The sequence below is a fragment of the Vanessa atalanta genome, chromosome 17 (genome assembly GCF_905147765.1).
Source record: "Vanessa atalanta chromosome 17, ilVanAtal1.2, whole genome shotgun sequence".
NCBI classification, from domain to species: Eukaryota; Metazoa; Arthropoda; class Insecta; order Lepidoptera; family Nymphalidae; genus Vanessa; species Vanessa atalanta.
Genome location: NC_061887.1, coordinates 3274243 through 3295288, shown reverse-complemented (window position 1 = coordinate 3295288; position 21046 = coordinate 3274243). Strand labels below are relative to the sequence as shown.

Sequence of the window (21046 nt, the reverse complement as noted above, 5' to 3'; positions counted from 1 at the left end):
AATTTTAATAACTTTGTAACCGTTAAAAGTTAAAATTGAGGGTCTTCTTATGGTATTTTGTTTAAGTTCTTATATTTAAATAGTCTCTAAAAGATCTTATTTACGAACATTTATAAAATTAAGATGTTTAAATTTAGTGAAAAAGTGATAAATCGACTGGTCACGAGATATTTTATTGATTTATTTAATATGTAGCAGCTTTAATATATAACGTAAGAAACATAAATTATTTTAATATAATTATTTTGTTATAATTATAAGAGAATATATAGTTGTAATAATTTGAATTACTTTTATTTTTACTTCCCAGAACGACCATAAAACTCTATTATGAAACGAAAGGCAATAACAACAACTATGTTATATATATTTTTTATTATTAATCGTGTATATTTTTTCACTCCGTTATATTTTACCGCCTCGTTGCTATCGCGACCCCGTCTTTTCTTTTCTGTTATCGGTTGCCATGGGCGACAATCCCTTTTGCATAATTGTTAATAAGTAACGTTCGGAAAAGACTGGGTCGGCTATTCAATTCTAAGGCTTGGCTTGGCTTGGCTTGGCTTGGCGTTGCTCGGATTAACATATAGCGTTACAATTATGAATATTTTTTAAATTTGGTCTCTAGGAAAAACAATTGCACTTATATTGGGATGGCGCAATGACAATCCTAAGTATTGTATTTGTGAGTTCTTAGTCTAGAATCATGAAAAATCAAACTGAATATAAAACACGAATAGGCTGAATAGGTAAATACAAGTATCTTCGTTTCAGAGCAAATTTGATTTAATCGAGGCAAATCGCAGGTGTAAAATAAAATCAAATATGAAATGATGATATCTTTAATTGTTTTCAAAGATTACATAAATTTTACTTTTACATAAACATGTTTTAGTTGTATGTATTGCAAAGGGGCGACACAGCGCCCGACTGACTTACATTATATATATTTTGTTTATATTTTTATAACTTTAAAGATTTACACTAACTTATTGTTATGTGACATATTTCTAGCAAACATGCAATTATTATGGAATAGAATATCAAACATTCCTTTTCGTTTTTTTTAACAAAACAAATTTTGCTGACTTCGTGTTATAATTTTAAAAATAAAAATAGAATCACATTCAATAACACTTTCAATATTAGTACTTAATAGCTGCTAGGAAGGCTACTATAATATACTTCTAATTATAAATTTTATGTCTTATAAAGCGATAGTACTATAAAAGTGCAATAATAATCATAAACTAAATTAAAAATAATTTCTTTAACATAAAATATTTAGTATCACAATCAAAAATCATACGGTCATTTGCTTGAAAAAAACATTCAAATAGTAAATAAAACGATATGACTCATTAATAGTACTTATTTTTTATCATAAAACTGAATGTGTACCAGTCATAATGATGTGCAAGCGTATTTTATACGAAATATATAATTTATTATTCTAACTCTATGATGTCATCAAAGTCGTCAAGATTGAAGTCTTTGAGAGACATCGGTCCTGAAACAAAATATTATTATAGTGTGACTCTTATAATAAAAAAAAAACAAATTATAGATAATTAAAGTTTAATAGGATGAACAGTATTGAAATATATTTATAGTGCCCCATGGCTTCTCTACCTTTTTAATCCTATTTTTTCATCGTTGTTTCAAAATAGTTGTTTTATTAGTATCTAAAATATCGCTAGTCCGTAACCGGTCAAACGGTATATATTAGAAACTTGCTTTCATTTTTACCATATCCTGAAATCTAGTGTGTAGCTAATTCACTTGAGTACGTTCTTACAACACTAAACTCATCCATCCATCCATATTAATTGGTATTTTTTTAAAATCTCTTAAGGTATTAATCAACTCACACAAGAATCCGATTATCACCTGACATTACAACACAAAGTTAATGTTACTTCTGTTCGGCTGCCGAATACCGAAATTATGTCATTAAAAATAATATTATTCAGATTACGCAATGTACTTACAGTTTTATTATTTTTGTATATTTTATGTTATATAATATTTAACTCACTTGAAGATTCTGCTTTTATCTTCTTAATATCAGACTCCTGCCACGGCGATGTACGTTTCAAGTTGTCACTCGTAGCTACTTTCTGTAAGGTTATAGTGACATTCTTCCTTGCACTTGTTTTATTATTTAATACTTTTCTGTAAATTTTTAAATCTTATAAGTACATCTATCATCGTTAAGAGTGAGAAGAAAGTATTTATTCATCTATAGTTTACTTCCAATTACCAGAGGATAAAAACAAAATAAACAATAATTGATATCGAATTCAAGCGATATCATTGGTCGATATCGAGGGCCTGATATTATGGATATGCGGAAAAATGGCGTTTTTAACATAGTAGATATAATAAGTTAAGTTCTTCGATTGGAATAGACTACAGGACGCACGAGGGGACGCATGATATGAGAGAAACTCTGTTTATATAGATACTTACGTCACATCTTTCGTCGGAATATTTTTCGAATTGTTCAATAAAGTGCCAATTTTGTTTATAATTATATCTTTCGAAGTCCCTGCAATAGCGACAGTATCTTTTTTTTTAATTGCAATTCTTGTGCCCGCATCGTTCACGGAGGAATTCTCTGTTAGATCGATTACTTTCATATTATCTTCTTTCGTGATAGTCGACGGAGCATTATTGTATACTCTGTCACAAGTAGTAAGGTCTATTTTATTATTTCTGTTTATTAGTTCATTTTTTGTTTCTACATTTTTCTTTTCCATTTTTTTAATATTATTTGTCGGCTCACGTGCTTCTATGATTTTTGCAATGGAAACATATGAGTTCGAAGAATTTTTCTCGTTATTTACGCACCTTTTTATAGTAGATTTCTCATTTTTAATTTCTGGCTTCCTTGTCGATGGAGTAGTAATCGATACTTTGGTATTAGTAGCTGTAAGATCTATTTTATTATTTGCATTTGTTACTTCCTTTTTTTCTTCTACCTTTTTTATGTTAATATTCGTCGACTGACGAGCGATTATCTTGGTATCCCTTGTTGATTTTATATTATCTTTTGCAACGAAAGCCTCCTGATTGAAAGTTAATTTCCCTGTCTTTTTGTAAGATTTCGTAATAGACTTCTCATTTTCATCGGATGGTATATGTATTACATCATCGAGTACTGAGAGTGGATCTGGAGTTTTAATTTTTGATTGAATACTATTGTTACATTTTTCGACTTCCTTCATATTTTTAGGATCTTTTTTCTCTGTTACTATTTTAGGAGCGCTAGAAACTGTTTTCGCTGTGAAATATTTATTTACATCCGGAGTTATTATCTGACAGTCATTAGTAATAAACTCCGAATCTACGGAAGTTTGACCCCGAGCTTCGTTTATTGCGAAAGAGGAAACAGAAGCCGGCAAGTGGTCAGTCCTTTTTAAAACTTCTATTTTGCCTGATTCTGATATTCTTAAAATATCTCCGGGCTTACAGTTTGTTTTATTTAGTATTTTTTGTGACTTAGACTCCTTATTAGCAGTTAATGAAGATCGTACACTTTCCTTGGTATTTTTATTAGAAGGATTTACTTTATTAATATCAGCTGTCGATTGGATGCTTTTGGAAGTTTCTTTTAAAGCCGGAAAAACGTCAATTTTTTTGTTTAACCTTGTTGGACTATTAATTGGTAAATCCACAGCGACATTCTGAGGTTTGGTAATAGGTGTTGCATTCTGTTCTTCTCGAACAGGCATGACATTACTGATATCCGATGTAATATCATCCTCATCACTATCTAAGCATATTGTATCACTTAATTGCGTCGACACCCCTGGATTAGTGATTCCTACCTCGTGACCTACCTTCGCAATACTCATTATTGTTGGTTTCGTAACACCTGTAGAAATAGGAGCAACTATTAAATTTACAGGTTTTGGCTGAATTAAAACATTTTTCGCATTTTTTTCTGTTTTAGCGCTATCGGCTATGACCGCATTAACTAAAAGTTTCTGCGAATTTCGTCTAGTAGAATTCTTTTGGCAGATGGCTTCTTTTGCGGAAGTTGATTCCGTATTAAGTGGGGTAATCATGACATCGTCATCGTCAGGTAATATACATTCGTCTTGCAATGGAGGCTCATTTGTATGGAGGGACGCAGGACCTTTGAATCTAGCAAAGAAGAAAACTTATGCTAGAGTATTTTTAAGGCGATTAAATATTAAAATTATTTTGTATCCAAATGCTAAGTAAACAAAATTCACGATTAATTAATTAGAATATGAAAAATACTCACATTCCAACTGGAACTACACTATGTGAACCGCACGAGATAGGTACAGCATTAGATTCTGTTACATATTGGTCGACACCATTTTTTTCATTTCCGCAATCCTGAGCACTAGTTATTGAATGACTCTTTTGTTTAATTAAATATTTTTTATTGATGGCTTTTTTTGTCCTTGCTTCGGTTACAGTAACCTTTTTCAGTGTTGTTTCACTGTAAGATTCAGTTGTTATATCATTTTGATTGTTAGTATTTTCTGGCTCAATTGACATAGAAAAATCTTTCATGCCCCCGCGTAGAGTTTGTAATTTTTTTAACAAACTCTTGCCCAATACCTAAAAAATACAAAAAGGAATGTGAAAATATAATAAAAAAAAAAAACACATTTTATAATATCAGTAGAAAATCTATTAAATACAAACCTTTACTGCAATATCATATATGGGACCGCTGGTAATTTCTTTTCCAGTCGATTTAACTTCTTTTAAAGCCTTTATAGCACTGTATTGAGCTGCAAGAATCGCTGCATCTTCGTCTAACATTGGATTTCCACTCAAATACGTATGGGCTACAATTTTGATAAAGTTTTTATTAATTAGTAATGATTGATGTAGTGGTATTATTTCGTTGTTTTCTTCATCTTTGTTCTTTTTATTCTCTTTTGAATTATCCGTGTTAACATTTTCTGTGGGTTTTATTGCAGCTAATGGCTCATCGTCATCATCACTCAGTAGAATGCTTTCAACGACCATACAGTCGTCACTGTTTTTGATTTGTTTCGCTGACATATTTTTTTCAGACAATCTAGCTTCTATTGTTTCCTCTGTTATCAATTGCTTCGTTAATATTTGATCGGAAGTTTTATTAATAACTGACTGCAGTATTGTGGGTACACTATTTTCTGATTCGATTAATGCAGACTCCTGAGCTTCTGTTTGGGGGACCTCGGAAAACTCAAATGAGCTATCATCAATAGTTTTTGCTCCATTTTTTTCATTTGTTCTTTTTCTCTTTGGCTTTTCACCAGGTGTTACTTTCTTTTTCCTTCGCCTTGATTCAGGGACGTATTCCTCATCCGATTGTTTTCGCTCTCTTCGTCGTTTTCTATCAAAGTATTCTTGTGTGGTTGTATCTGTATCGTGGGTTTCAACAGCACTACGTATATCTTCATCGCATGGAATACCGATTATCATTTCGGTTGACTCTGATTCAGGAGAACGGCTTACGTCTACTTTAAGACTCACGTTGTTCGACTCCAATACGGGTAAAGCCTCGCTTTCTAGTAAAACCTTAGCGATACTTGCAGTCAAAGGATTAACATTATCAAGACCATTCTTTTTAGCATTAGCTATAACATTTCGGACATCCACTACTAAATCTGAAATTTCTTCAGCTGTTTTAGTAGTGTGAAAGTTATGTTTGATAAGAATGCCCATTATTTTTTTTATCATCGATTCTTCGGCCTCTGGTTTAAGGGTAGATTCTGATTGCCGACTAGTCGACGGCTGTGAGTCTATATAACTAGTTGTCGTACTGGTCTTTTTTTCTCTTTTAGGTTTTCGTTCTTGTACATTTTTAGACTTTTCAGCTTCTGCTTGTAACTGGATGTCATTGTTACCTACGATTTTATCACGGGTCTTTTCTGCCGCTAGGAGATCTATCTCAATATTTTTTATTGCTAAAAAAAATACACATTATATATATTTAAAGTTTCTTTCATTTGAATGAATCGAAAGCGTCGAGTTAAGTAACGATTAAGAATAGTTATAGTATAAGTTAAGTATAATAGTTATTGATGATCAAGTGGAGGAGCCGACTCGAGGGCTAAAAAATCTGAGAGTTTTCTTTACATAAACTTGTAATTATGAATTAAATAATGCTGTAATAATCAATGATACATTTCAATGCTAGTTCTAATAAAAGAGGTCAGGAGTCCGGAGTACTGGAAACTATCACTCATGTCACCATTATCAATGTCGGCCGAGTGACTCTTTTTAATATGCGTTTAAATACCGGGGTCTCTTTACGCAACAGTGCCCGAAACGTACTGGTGTGGTTGGCGGTGTGCTCCTGCTGGAACTGCATCCAGGCGGCGGCGCGCTCGTCCTCGGGCAGGCCGCTCTCGCCGGAGCCGCGCAGCAGCGAGTCGTGCTCGTGCACGGCGTGCAGCGCCGCGCCCGCCGCGTCGGCGCGCGCCACGCGCAGCAGCGCCGCGTCGCGCACGCCCGCCGCCAGCCCCGCGCTCACGCCCGCGCCCGCCTCGTCCAGGCTGAACTCATTTAATAAGTGCCGCTGACGCCGATTGACTTGAATTTTTGTAATTTTAAGAGATACTGTACACATCGTTTGTATGGAAGTATTTGAAAAGGCATAAACGGTCAAACTTTTAGGCATAATCTAAACCTACCGAAATATTTAAATAAGAAGAAGAATTTGAAAAATGTTTTATACATACTTGTACAACTCGGAGAGATCGGACATATTATAATGTCGATCGATCTGCTGTTCGTCCACCACGCGACAGGCCACCGCTTGCTTAGTCACCGACCGCTCGTATATCTTCTGCTCCATGGTACCCTGATGTTAGTAGTACATTAAACGCTGTGTGCATTTATTCGTACAATAATCATTTATCATTATAAAGTGAACTCCATGATTAAATGATTGAAATACATTCGTTAGAATATGTCTTTATTGTTATCATACATATAATTATTCCTAATACAAATAATAAATAAGTACTCGTTGTTCTAAAAAAATATAAAAATCATTTTTGCGTACATATTTTCAGTGCAAACGACAAATCCGATTTTCCCTCAAAGTTTTTGTGCCTTCATTGTTAACCTTGGCGAATTCAATACAATCGGAATATATATTATTTGTAGAGTAGAATAGAATATATGTTAGTTATATAAAATAATTATACATAAGACCCTAATATTATGTATGAAAGTTTTTTTATTATACATGATAAAAGTATATGAAATACATAACGAAGCACTCACCATTGCTACAAGACGATAGATATAGCAGTCTTTCTTTTGCCCAAAGCGATAAACGCGAAATATGCTCTGTATGTCGTGAGCCGGATTCCACGACGTGTCTAGGATGATAACGCGATTAGCCGCCGTCATGTTGAGACCGAGACATCCCGCTCGGGTGGATATCAGAAATAATCTGCGTAAAATAATATTCGTGTAGAATATATACATTTTTATCAAATTTTAAAAATATTTTAATGACGTAACTCGTTTTACAAGCCAATAAAATGCTTATTATTTGCAGTTAAAATGAATACTGTATGAAGATTAGTGAAAAATAAAATTTTATTATTATTATTTATGCATTCTCACATTAAAAACAGAAAACTGAGGAGACGATTATCGCGAATGACACTTAACTAGGTGCCGAGTTCACTAAACAACGTTTAAAGATCGTTTAAGCTCGTCAGGGGGGAGTGGGGACCTGGTGGTGACGTTGTTGGGCGCGTTGAACTCGCGGCACCACTTCTGGCGCACCTCGGCCGGCACGGAGCCGTCCAGGCGGTAGTACTCGCGGCCCAGCGCCCACGCGCGCTCGCGCCGCAGGAAGTACTCCAGCGCGTCCATCGTGTACAGCGACGTCGAGAAGATGAGGCTGCGCGGGGACAGACACGCTGGCTTTGCCGTCAATATAAAAAGACTCAGATCCTTCATTAGTCGACTGTCCAAAAAAAATTAGGAGCAGCCACGAATGAGATCGATTCCGAGGTGGAGGCTCACACTTTGTCCCCGAGCTCGACGCACTCGTCGAGCAGGCGGAACACGACGAGGAACTTGTTGGAGCTGTCGAGCGCGTGCAGCAGGCGCGGCGCCACGTGCGGCAGCCAGCCGCCCTCCGCCGCGCCGGGCTTGGCGTCCTCCGACGCGCCCAGGTCGTCGCGCGCCAGGTCGTCCTCCAGCTTCTCCACTGCGGTCGAGGTTTGGGAAGTGTTCTATTATATTCACTATTTTTGTAATATTCTCATTCAACTGGATACATTTTATGACCTATATTTTGTTTCAATTTAGCCATGTTGCAACTTTAGGTGGTTCTAAATTGAGTTTAATTTTTTCCTTCTCTATCAATTAATCGTTTCGAGTTAATTTCAAAACGCATAAGCAAAACACTTAAAATTAAAGTAAAATAAATTGAATACAAAGTAGTAAATACCTTTAATTTTAGTATCAGTTCCATCATCTCGTGCCCTCGTTAAAAAGTTTTGCAGAACCTGGGGATGTGTCCAGATTTTTTGTAATACGTGAAAGTCTTTAAGAACACTTTGTTTAGTCTCCTTCGTACAGTTGAAGAGATAATGGTTGTACAATTCCCTTTGGCACTTGGTCAACGTTATGAACAACGTGTACTCATATTTCTTTGGCAGATACGGGTACAGCACCGACGCCTCTTGCCGTTGCAGACAGCCTTCGAGTACTTTGTGAAGAATATGAGTTCGCGCCTTCATGAGTTTTATATCTTCCTCTCTTGAATCTCTATGTTGGCCGTTCATAATGGGATTTTCGAACCTGTTTTATGAACAAAAAAATATTTATAAATTTTATATTTAAAACTTTAGATAGTACGTTGCTTTAAAACTTTAGATATCTTCTACATTTTCATTAACGATTCGACTTACCGATTGGAGTACTCCGAATACGTTCCAAGGAGATTAGGCTTGACAAAATTGACCATACAATAGTATTCCCGCAGGTTATTCTGCATGGGAGTTCCGGTCAGTATGATCCTCCGCTTGGTCACGACCCGGCTCATCGCCACGGCGAGGACGGAACAGTCGTTTTTAAGTAAATGTCCCTCGTCACATATTATCATATCCGGTCCCGGGTCCAGCAACGCCATTCGGATCTTGTTCACGATTGTCGGTCTCACGTTGTCGAGCATGGGATCGAGGGTTGTCAGACTCCGGAATAATTCGTAGCCGATAATAAAAATTCCACCACCGTTGAACCAATCCTCTAACTGGTAGGCACGTTCGTAAGTCTTTTTTAATTTCGAAAGCTCGAATACCTTTAAAATATATAATTATATATTTATGAATAACTCAGGAAACACAGCAAGGTTTTATCCAAAAGGTCTAAGTTTATTTTTGACTAATTCCCAAAGACATGACAATTATTTATTTTTCAAGATAAACCACAAATCATCAGTTGTTTGATATATTTTGTGTTTATATTACAAGGAACTCTATGAAAAAGGTTGAAAAGCAGTTTACATCATCAACTCATCTCATTTGAGAAAAGAAGACGTACGCAGCTATTCATTTATTAATAAATATATTTTGCAGTAAAATACCTGGAGTTTCCTTTTTAGTTTGCGTTGCTTGAAAACAAATTAACAATAGATTTAAAGAGTACAATAGATATAAAAGGTAAAGTAAGAACTATATTTGTAATCGCCATCTAGTTGCCCACCCAATTACACACAAAAAAATTAATCAATATCGATTCAGTCGTTACAGTCATTACATGCACAGAAGACTTTTATATATATATATATATTATATATTTTATATATATATATTTATATATTTTATATATATATATATAAAGATAACCTAAGGCCATCGTAAAGCAAGTGTCCGAGACGCACATCACTTTATTGGCGCACGCTATTTTACTATATTATGTCATCGAAACAGTACTTGAAATCAATTGCGATATCATTAAATAAGCGGCAACAAATCTCGGTCGAATTTGATATGAAAATGTATTATTTACATCCAATTGGAAAAATCCTTTTTGGCTTGAATCAAAATTTTCAATATTTTTGTTACTATCGATTCGTGAAACGGATACACATAGCTAGTCTTATTAATTTTAGATATTTCATTGTTAGATGACTGTATATAAATAGCTATATAGAAACAACGCCGATAGCCTAGCATCCGCATCTCGATTGCTTGTTACGTAAGCTAGCTAACCATAAGCATCGGTGAACACAGTTTACCTTTAAGCGCAATCCATTATACGGCTTATAAATAGATGCCTAACTGTTACAGAAATACAAAAAGGATGTTTATTAAAACTGTAACAAGAACAGTAAAACACTTTAAATTATATAATTGTTTATGATTATATATTTATATGTGTACCTTGATCTTATTTGTCACCGGTCCGATCCACTTGTTGATCTCATCCACCCAGTTGAGCACAGTGGACAGAGGGCAACACACGAGCACGCGACGCATTCCCACTTTCGGGTGGGTCAGCACCTATTTTTATTTATTTAATTACCACTAATAACATTAATTTAACAAAATTAACTAAGTACAATATTTAATGATATATACAACATTACTTATAAACCATATTTAAAATGAATTTATCTAAATGAAAATTATATTTACCACAGATATTAAAATCGAACTCAATATTGAACTATTAAACACTATAATAGCAACTCTATGGAATTCTAATTTTAAATTCCATTTTAAATTAGTGCATGAGATTTTGCTTTCATTGAACGATCATAGCTAGACGCCTGGTGGTGTAGGTAAGATGTTCCGGGCACAAATTTAACGTGAAATTTGATACAAATAAAGGACTTTAAGTAGTGGAGGTACTACCGTAAGCTACAATCTAACACAGTGCTGAAGCGGGAGTCAGGGCAGCAGCATTCAATATACGAATGCTAACGGTTCGTGACTTTATTTTATTCACTCCAACAATTTACAGACCTCGTTTCACTACTGGTATATCCCAATTAGTGTAATTTCAGTTAAATTCTTAAGTCTTTTAGTCTTTTTTTTTAAATATATGAGATATCAAAAGTAGCTCACGGTGTGCAGCAGCGCCAGCACCTGCAGCGTCTTGCCGAGCCCCATGCAGTGCGCGAGGATGCAGCCGCCGCCGCCGCCGCCGCCGCCGCCGCCGCCGCCGCCGCCGCCGCCGCCGCCGCCGCCGCCGCCGCCGCCGCCGCCGCCGCCGCCGCCGCCGCCGCCGCGCGTCGCCGCCACGCTCTCGAAGCACGCGTCCCACATGAACTTCACGCCCGAGTACTGCAACACGCACTGCGTTACGCGGGACAGGGATTCCTCAGGTTCTCGGCGAACAAGAGAACCACGGATTGAATTCTGCCTCATATATATTTACCGACCCGCTGGAACAGCTGGGTGGTCTGACCACCGAACTATTCTGACTGGGTGGGTGACCTATGTCCATAGGAGGGATGTTATTTAAAAAAATCTGTCATTTGTCTCACCTGATGCGCCTTCATGACTTTCGTGAAGAACGGATGCACCGTTACGATCGGCCGAAGCTCCTGAAAGTCATATTCCAGACAGAGCTCGTCGTTGATAACTACCACGTTCACTCCCTCTTCGCAGCCGAGAACTTCTCTCTACAAAATAAGAAAATTATTCTTCAATTTAATATCGTAAAACCTACATCACTTGTTTCCATTTAATTTTACACTGCATTTTCATCTATGTTTAATCAAGTAAAATAAATCAATCAAACTCATATCAATTACTAAAAAAGACAAAAATGATATAACAATTTGTTAAACATAAACTACATTTATACTAATAAACATCCATAAGATGTTATTCCATAAAAGGGAAACCGAAATCAATTTACCGCATATTGAAGAAGTTTTTTGTTATTTTTTTTTATTTGGCAACATTTCAATGATGGCTAATTTTACTGATTAACATAAATGTCTCCTGAGATTAGATTAAATAAATCAAAATACAAATATAGCTTACAAGTTGCGCTTGTCGTTGACTCAGTCTCTGTTTCCTCTCAAATTCCTCCATGTTCGCCAAAACAGTGTTACGACCCAATGATTTCTTGTCAATTACCTTTGAACGAAACAAACTTAGTAGAATATCTCCCAAATAAAAATATGTTACGTTATGGTATGTAAAATAAACATTACACTCTGATCATCAGGCGTCACATAATGATCGCTATCGAAGATAAGGTGGAATCTTGTATCCTGTGATTTGAACATACTAGTTTAAACATATTAGTAATATGGGCCCTTTTATTTTAAGGTAACTCTTACCGGTAGTGTCTATACTTTAGTTTTTTAAAGATATGGCATTACAGGATATGTTTAAACAAAATATTTTCACTCAATTTAATGGACAGTTCTGCAGTACATATCGAGGAAAGCAATATTGAAGAATATAACCGTTATAAAAATAAATGTGCAACTTACGAGTTGAATTGTTCAAAGTTCAAAATTGACATTATTTTTAAAATATATATTAGGTAATTAAATTGCCAAAACAATACTTTTGGAGCATAGTTGACCGCACGGAAAACATAAAGCCTATAACTACAAGGGAGCCGCTGACTTTGACCAGCACTGCCATCATGAAAAGGGAGGATGGTGCGAAAGAGACAGGTAGGTAGATGGTGGGTAGAGAAACCAAATATGTTAAGAAACAGATGTGCCTATCTCATTATTTTAGCTTCTAATAACGGTCTAGTAGTTAAATAAAATATTATTAAGCAATAAAATAAATGTGAAATTTAACACAAAGATTATGTATAGTGTATACCTTCCGTATGTTACGACGACCCTTGCTCATATTGGTCTGAGATTGGTATTTCTTGCCCGTATGCGAGGTCTCATCTCCAAAGAGTTCCCTTGAAAGTATCCTGAAATATAATTAATATTTATTTATAATAATAATTTATTATTATTTTAATTTTTATCTGTGTATAATTAAGGCCTTAATGTTAATGATAGGGTAATTTCGGTTGTGAAATATAAATTATAAAATTTGATAAAATTTAAATTTATGGAGAAATATTCAGATTTTAAAGCATAAAATCAAATGATTATTTTATTATATAAAAATTAAAAGTCGTAATATAATAAAAAAATATATATATGATACGGGTAAGTTTTGTCATTGCTTTTGGGGATTATAGTTTGACATTGGGTTAAAGGTGACGTGTATTTTCCTAAGTTTCACAGAAAAAATTGTGTCTTGGTACCATATTTCATTAAAATCGGTTCGGGTATGACCGTAAAATCTTCAAGAGCCGTAAAATATTCGATACTAACTTCATCTGCTTACGTCGCTCAAGTAACTTCTTCTTCGAGCGTCGGCGCGGTCGCGCGCGTTGTCTGGTCTCGATGCCGTCCCCACGCTTCTCGATGAACTCACTCACGAGCTTTGCGCGCTTCGCGTCGTCCACGCTGGAATTAAAAAAAAACTTAAAAATCAACAAATATACTGAATGGATTAAATACCAAATTTCAACGATTACAATGTTACACTACCTCAGTATATAACAAAGGAAATAGTATAAAGTATATCCAATGAAAACCTTTGAAGCCCAGAAAACTACCGATCAATCAATTAGCTGCCTAAAAACCATATACGAATTAAATTCATCTTGCCTAGTGCACCTCATCAACTTGTATACTTAATAGAATTTTAAAACTTTACTTGGCGGTAGGGCTTTGTGCTAGCCCGTCTGGTTTGGTACCACCCAAACATCAGATATTCTACCGTCAAACAGCAGTATCCAGTGTTGTTGAGTTCCAGTTTGAAAGGTGAGTGAGCCAGTGAACTTAAGGCACAAGAGACATAACATCTTAGTTCCCAAGGTTGGTGGCACATTGGCGATGTAACGAATGGTTATTATTTCTTATAGCGTCATTGTCTATGGGCGGTGGTGACCACTTACCATTAGGTGGCCTATTCGCTCGTCCGCCAACCTATATCATAAAAAAAAACTCTAGACTTAAAAACAGCCAACATATTACGTAAGTGAGCACTAAGAAAATCATCTTGAAAAGATTTAAATAAGGGACAAAAGTTTGTACAGAAGGTAGTCTCTTTAAATTTTGATATATGAAACTTGGTGGCATGAAGCGATGGGTAAGTAAAACAACAAAAAAAAAACAGCGTGTAAATGTCCATCTATTTTTTCAATGTTATGAAATGCTTAAAAATTAATGATCAAAATAATAACTCAATTATTAAATAAGCAGAAGAGCGCGTCAATATGATAAAGAACACAATGTGGGCAAACAAATATCCAATAGATTTTTTTAATAAATTCAACTAAAAATATATAATCTAATTTGTATTTATTTGCTGCCTTACTCTTACTTTAGTCGTGTCACACACCTACGAAATCTTGTAAACACGAGTGTCACTTACTCATACTAATGTAAGAAAATAATTTTACGCGGAGGGACGAGAACCATTATTACTATAGACATCTAATTTTAAAACCGGCAAAACTGAAAATTTATTATACTTTAATAAAATATTTACTTACTTAGGAACTTCCTGTTTTTCTTCTAATCTTTTCAAAAGTTTTTCTTTCGTCGTAAACCATTGCTTTTCTTCTTCCGATGAGGAGTCATCTTCTTCCTTTGGTTCCTTTATTATACTTATTTTTGTTGTATTTTTCTGTAAAAATATTGTAATTATGAAATAAATAAAAAGAAAAAATATTTTCATTTTTTTAATACTGTATAATAACAATTTTTTTTGCAGCAAAATTATGTACAAATAATACGCACATTAGTACTTCTGGTAGGTCTAATTGTGAAGTCCTTTTTATCTTCAATTTCTTCTTTCAAGACAACAGGCGCATGTAATAACGCTAATTCTTTATTCATCATTTTGTCAGCAGTGAGCATTAAATCATCAGGATTTAACTTGTCTTTATCTTTAGATTTCAACGAACGCCCCGCTCTAGGCTTATGACAAATTTCATCATCAACTTTAGTTTCGTTGGTATCCTTATTGTCAATGTTTTCTGATTCACTGTCGTCGTCCATGAGCGAATCTTTCGCCAAATAATTATCGGGGCTTTGTTTCGGCGCCTAAAATATATTATATTGTAGTTACTAATTATAATTATTTTTTAACACCAGCGCTGCTTATGTACACTCATCTAAGCCTAATCATCATCAAAGAAAATGTATTAAGATAATAAAGAAAAGAATAATCATAAACCAAAGGAATATAAACATCTAAACTAATTTAATTTTATAAAGAGTTACAAATGTGTGCGAAGCCGGAGCAGATCATAAGTTATTTTAAAAAACCTGTAATACTTACAAAATGAGAAACATTATCTTCGAATTCTCTTTCATCTTCTGAAGGTGAGAGTTCATTATGTGTTTCAACTTTAACATGAGTTTGTAAATTTTCGTGCGAGATGATTTCTTTCACAGGTTCATTACAATTATTTTTACTGTTGTTTACTTTTCCCCTATTTTTATCTTTTGGCTGGATATGCACTGTACGTTGATGTAATGAATTTAAATTTGTTAATCTGTAATATAAAAATTCAAAGATGTAAATGGTTATATGTAGATATACAAAACATACATGTAAATTTTACATACTTGTCCACTTCTGCATCATCGTTATTTTTATCAGTTATATCCTGATATCTGAAATATGTTTCCACAAACGATTCTGGTAGTTTGTCTAATGAAACATAAGGATATTGATAAATTTTGCTATCTTTACCATCAATAGGATAACACTGCCAACCATGGCGATCAACAAATGGCATTGTGTCATCTAGATTCAATTGTACTTTTGAATTTGTCTCTTTATCTATCTCATAGTTAGATTCATGAATATTTTCTAATAAAGATATAGTAGGTTGACATTCTATAAGTTCAATGGGTTCATCTAGTTTAATTAATGGCGATAACGGCCCATTTAAATGGACCGGTTCAATAACGTTTGCTTTTAAGTTTTGATTGTTTTCACTTTCACCATCTAAAGTAATTTCATTGTTGCTAATCTCAATCTGAATATTTATATTTTTGTTTTCTTTTTTTTCTACGTAATTATCATCAATTTTTTCAGTAGAATCTACATCATTACATTGTATTTCTTTTTCTGGCGAATCATTATCTGTTGATTTAGTTTTCTTGTTTTTATCGATGTTGCTTGACTTATCCTTTCTCAGGTTTAATGTCATATCCTCCAATTCAGAATCTGACGACTGATTAATTTTCTCTTCTTGCCTAATTTTATCCCGCATTCTTCTAGTTAATATTGCAACATCGTTCTTGAGGACTAATTTTTCTTTCGTAGGTGGCAAATCTTTTTTAATTCTTTTAGGTTTAAGTTTTCTTTTTTCTAGTTTCTTTTTTTCAGTTGTTTTGTTTATACTTTCATCTGAACTACTTTCCATTAGTCTTCCTTTAGCTGTATCTACATTTTGTGGTACTAGTAAGTTCATTGTATCAGTATACGTTTCATTATTGTGATCTGAATCAGGCTCATGATGTCTACGAACTCGTGAAGTACTTTGTGTAAAAACGTCATCATATTCAATGTTTGACATAGATAAAATCATTTTATTTGAACTTACAAAGGCTTCAAAAGTTTCAACATCGTAACTGTGGCAGTTTTGTCTTTGAATAACTTCTCTATTTGAAGAATTAGAAATGACATTTTCTTGCTTTGTAATTATATCTAATTGTGCAAAATGAGTTTCTTCTACTTCTACAGGTTCCATTTTTATCGTAGAAGACTCGGCAATGCTTTCCGATACTTCATCATAAGGTTCTATTTTAATATTTAACAGACAAATATCAGTTTCTTGATTTTTTTCGCATTCTTGTGTAATTATAGGATCCGTACATGAGCGCAATTCTTGCATCTGAACTTGTGATACCCAATTATTGTCATCTTCTCTGGACTCAAATTCATAATTAATGATGTCCTCACTATCACATAAGTTATATTCTTCATCATCAATATATTGATCGCTTTGGTGAACATTCTCAGGGTAATTTTCATAATTATCCTCTAAAAACACATCTTCTGACACTGTATTAACTTTATCTATACAGAAATTCAATGGTTCCTCATTATCTACTTGAACATAATATTCAGTGTGTTGATTGAGTAAGCCCATTACTTTATCTAAACACAGATAATTTAAAGACCTTACAGCTGCTTTGGAACTATTTTTTTGATTGCATTTACTGGTATCTAAGATTGCATTTTCATTTATTATTGATAAAATTTTATCAATGCATATTTTTGTTAAGGTTTTTATTTCAAGTCTATCTTTCGAATTATTTTCTTGCAAGCAATTTCCCATCGTTTTATTATAATAAATGCTCTTGAGTCTCTTAAATGCTATATGTTTTAATGAATGAGGATAGTATAGCAAAGTTGGTTTTTCACAGATATTTTCATTTCTAAAGCAATTTTGTATTAAGCTTAAACAAATAGAAAATAAAGTTTTTACAGTATTTTTTGATATATCCTCTAATTTGATGTCAAATAAGATATTATTGTTTTTCTCATACATATTATTCTGTTGTTTCTCACATACAGGTGTAACTGTCTTAACTTCACTGTCACTAAAATTAAGATTGTACATTAGTTTCTTAATTGTGTTATAGCAAAGTGTTTTAAGTGATGAAACTTTTAATTTAACATTTTGTTTTTGTGTATTTTCATTTTTGTTCTCACATGCACCAACATAAGTTATATTTTCTTGGATTTTTTGCTTTGTATTTGCAATAACAGGATATTCTGACTGCATATGCCTTTGTATTATTTGAGTACATATTAAACATAATGACTGAGGACAAATTTTATTTGAATCTGATGTCGGGTTGTTTTCATTTCTAGAGCTTGGTTCTGTTTCAGCAACAGGAACTTGTATAGGTTCATTATAAGGTATATGAGAATTCTCAAATATATTGGATGATTTCTCAGCAAAATAATAACATAAGAATGTTTTGCCACCAAATCCTTGATTTTTAACATAGGGTGCACAAATTTGTATAGCTTTCTGTCGTTCATATACCTTAAAAAAGTCACTTACCATTTGAACTGTCACAAAAGTATCAGGAGGTTTTTTATTTCGGCTGTCCTGGGCTAAAAAAGACTGATTTGGTTTAACTTTTTTAATCATTATTGAATCATTAATCCAAACTGTGTGCCTTCCTTTTATGTTTAATTTCTCTTTGGGTTTTGGTTTTTCAGTTGCTTTTTTTGCTATTTTTATTGACAATTCTTTATTAAGAAAAACTGTTTTAGGGTTAAATGCGGGTTTTTCTTTTCCTGGTTTCACTAGTGGTTCTTCTACAATTTCGCAATCACTATCACTGTGTGTATTTGATGTTGCGGCAATAACTTTCTTCTCTTCCCTATGTTTTATTAGGTCATTTTCTTTTAAAAATTCTTCATAATGTTTTGATAAATCTTCTTCCATCTGAACTAAGTTGTGTTTTGCCAGTTTAAACAATAAAAAAGACTTTTTAACGCAATAATCCATTTTAAATGTATCTGTTACATTTTTGGTGTTAATCTTTTTTTCGATAAAATCCTCCGACTTTTGGGTCATTAATTGTCCTAGCTCTGATGTTGTTTTTACTATGCCTGATAAAAATTCACATGCTTTCTCTGACTGTTCTGCCGTCAAAGCAACTTGATTTTTCATAGGAATGTCATACAAAGAATTAGTTTGAACAGCAACTGGCTTTGTTATGACATTGGTTTGAGTAAACATTTCTACAGTTTTCATTACTTGTGTGGAATCAAGAACTGGTATTTGCAATGCTGTTTTTTCAATATCAATTGCTTCAGCTTTTTTAATTTTTATATCAGTTCCTTTAGCAATTTTAGCAAGGAAATTTTGAAATTCACTTTTACCATCCCAAGATTTTTTTTGTTTCTCTTCAATTATATTTTTTTCGAGTGATTCTTCATTAGCTTGGGCATTTTCACCTGGATCGTATATTTCTATTGAAGTTTTCATAAGACTATTATTTTTTTCTCCATTTGACTTTCGACCTCTTTTCTTAGGGCTTTTGTTAGGCAATCCTACATCTAATCTTCTAACTTTTTTTTTCTTTAGTTTGGCAAACTCTTCCTCTTCATCAATATCACTATCTGATAAATCTATCTGTTGTCTCTTATTTCCTGGGATATACTCATCATCAGAAAGATATTTATTGCCTTTTTTCCGTCTTGGTAGATCATCATCTGATGATTCTATATTTGCAAAAGGGTCCTCATCTGACCCTTCATCATAATCAAAGTTTTTTATGGCTCTCCGACGCACAGGTCTGGATGATTCTTTTATAAGTGATTCAATATTCTCACTATGTTCCGAACCAGATTTTTCCAATTGATCATCAATTTTTACAATACTGTCAATGTTATATTCAAAGTCAGACATTGTTGGCTTTTTTAAACTTCTTTTAGTAAGATATTCATATGGTAAATGTTCTTTCAAGTCTGGTATTATAGAATCTTTAGGCACAAGATGTTCCTGTATTTGACAACTACTTAATTCAGACTTTTCTGGTACACTATTTAGGTTATGCAAGCTTTCATCAACAGCACTAGAAACTTTCTCTTCAAATTCCTTTTCAATGACATTTAATTTAACTTCAGAAATATTGTCTGTATTAACTTTTTTTGGTCTACCGCGCTTTTTAGGAGATTTCTCAGTTAAAAGGCCAGAATCTACTGTATGAGTAATATTTGAATCATTTAATGATTTTTGTTTAGTATCTATGCTTATTTCTACATTATTTACAGCACAATGGGCAATCTTGCTATTCTTAGAACTCAATGCTACTAAAGGTATATCTTCCTCATTAAGATCATCATTTTTTATTTCAATATTATTACTTGAGTTCACTTTCTCTGGTTCATCTACCTTAAAAATATCTTCCAAAGTTTTTTCTTTACATTTTTCATATTCTAATTTATCATTATCAGAATTCCTTCTAGGAACTAAATTTGTTTCATAATTAGTTAAAGGTTCAGAAATTATAGGTATATCTGAGAGTTTTTTTCTTCTTTTTCGGTTATCTTTTTTATTTTCATCATCAGCTGGAGTATCAGATAAATTATCCATTTTTGTTTTAAGCTTTGTAGGTCTACCTCTCTTGGACAATTTTTTTTTGGACTTTTTACTTGGATTTGGTTTGTCTTTCAACTTATTGACCGAGTCCAATTGTGAGTTTTCTTCTCCTATTATCATGTCATAATTTAAATCACTATTTATCTTTGAAGAGGAAGTGGTATTATCATTTCCACGAGTAATCATAGATGTTTCGAGGGAATCTTTTCCAATACTCTTAGTTAGACTCGACCGCTTACCATATTTCTTTTTTCTCCCTTTTAATTTAGGAACTTCCTTCTTCGTGTCTACCCTGGTTTTGCTTTGAGGAGTCTCTTCTTGAACCTCATTTTCTTGAACAATTAATGAGAGGTTTACTTTTTGTCTTGGATTTTGCATCTGTTCTGGGACTTGGTCACTAGGCAAGTTTATAATATCGGACTCATTATTGCCAGATCCCGGAGGCGACAAAATATCAGAGAGTGTTATGTATTCATCTTCTTCATACATCGATACTGCTTGAAACTTTTCGAATGCGTCCTCAGTTGTACAGAGGTTGTTGGATTCCAAATCAATTATTTCGGACATGATAATAAAAAACTATAATGGGGCAACTTGAACACATTTTAGAAACAGTATGTACGATTTAAGTAAACTGTTTTCATATCAGAACTGGTTTTATAGAGTAATAATAGTTAATACCTATATTTGTTGATTTATTATATTGTTAGAAATCTAGCAGTAGCATCGCCAAATCAGTGTTGCCAATTCGCTATACATTGTCTTTTTTTTTTAATAAGATTTGAGGATTTCCTATATTAAAATTCGGTACTGAATTCATTGATACCCAATTAACAAAAAATACTTATAATACAATGTGACATCACCAATATTATACATCTATAACATAAAAAAGTTGTTG

At 33.7% G+C, this 21046-nt stretch overlaps 1 protein-coding gene across 1 annotated transcript; it reads right to left on the bottom strand.

The window, feature by feature from the left end:
• Window positions 1–600: 600 nt before the first annotated feature.
• LOC125070635 lies at window positions 601–20875 on the bottom strand. Its single transcript, XM_047680583.1, has 24 exons — window positions 15635–20875; window positions 15345–15561; window positions 14801–15106; window positions 14554–14687; window positions 13325–13459; window positions 12813–12912; window positions 12009–12104; window positions 11504–11641; window positions 11246–11300; window positions 11082–11167; window positions 10395–10514; window positions 9596–9622; window positions 8922–9310; window positions 8459–8811; window positions 8029–8215; window positions 7733–7903; window positions 7273–7444; window positions 6723–6844; window positions 6316–6536; window positions 4690–5945; window positions 4277–4602; window positions 2473–4152; window positions 2039–2175; window positions 601–1510 (listed from the first exon to the last, which is right to left on the bottom strand). The coding sequence occupies exons 1-24, from the start codon at window positions 20710–20712 to the stop codon at window positions 1449–1451; spliced, it is 11568 nt and encodes a 3855-aa protein (XP_047536539.1). The 5' UTR covers window positions 20713–20875; the 3' UTR covers window positions 601–1448.
• Window positions 20876–21046: the final 171 nt, after the last annotated feature.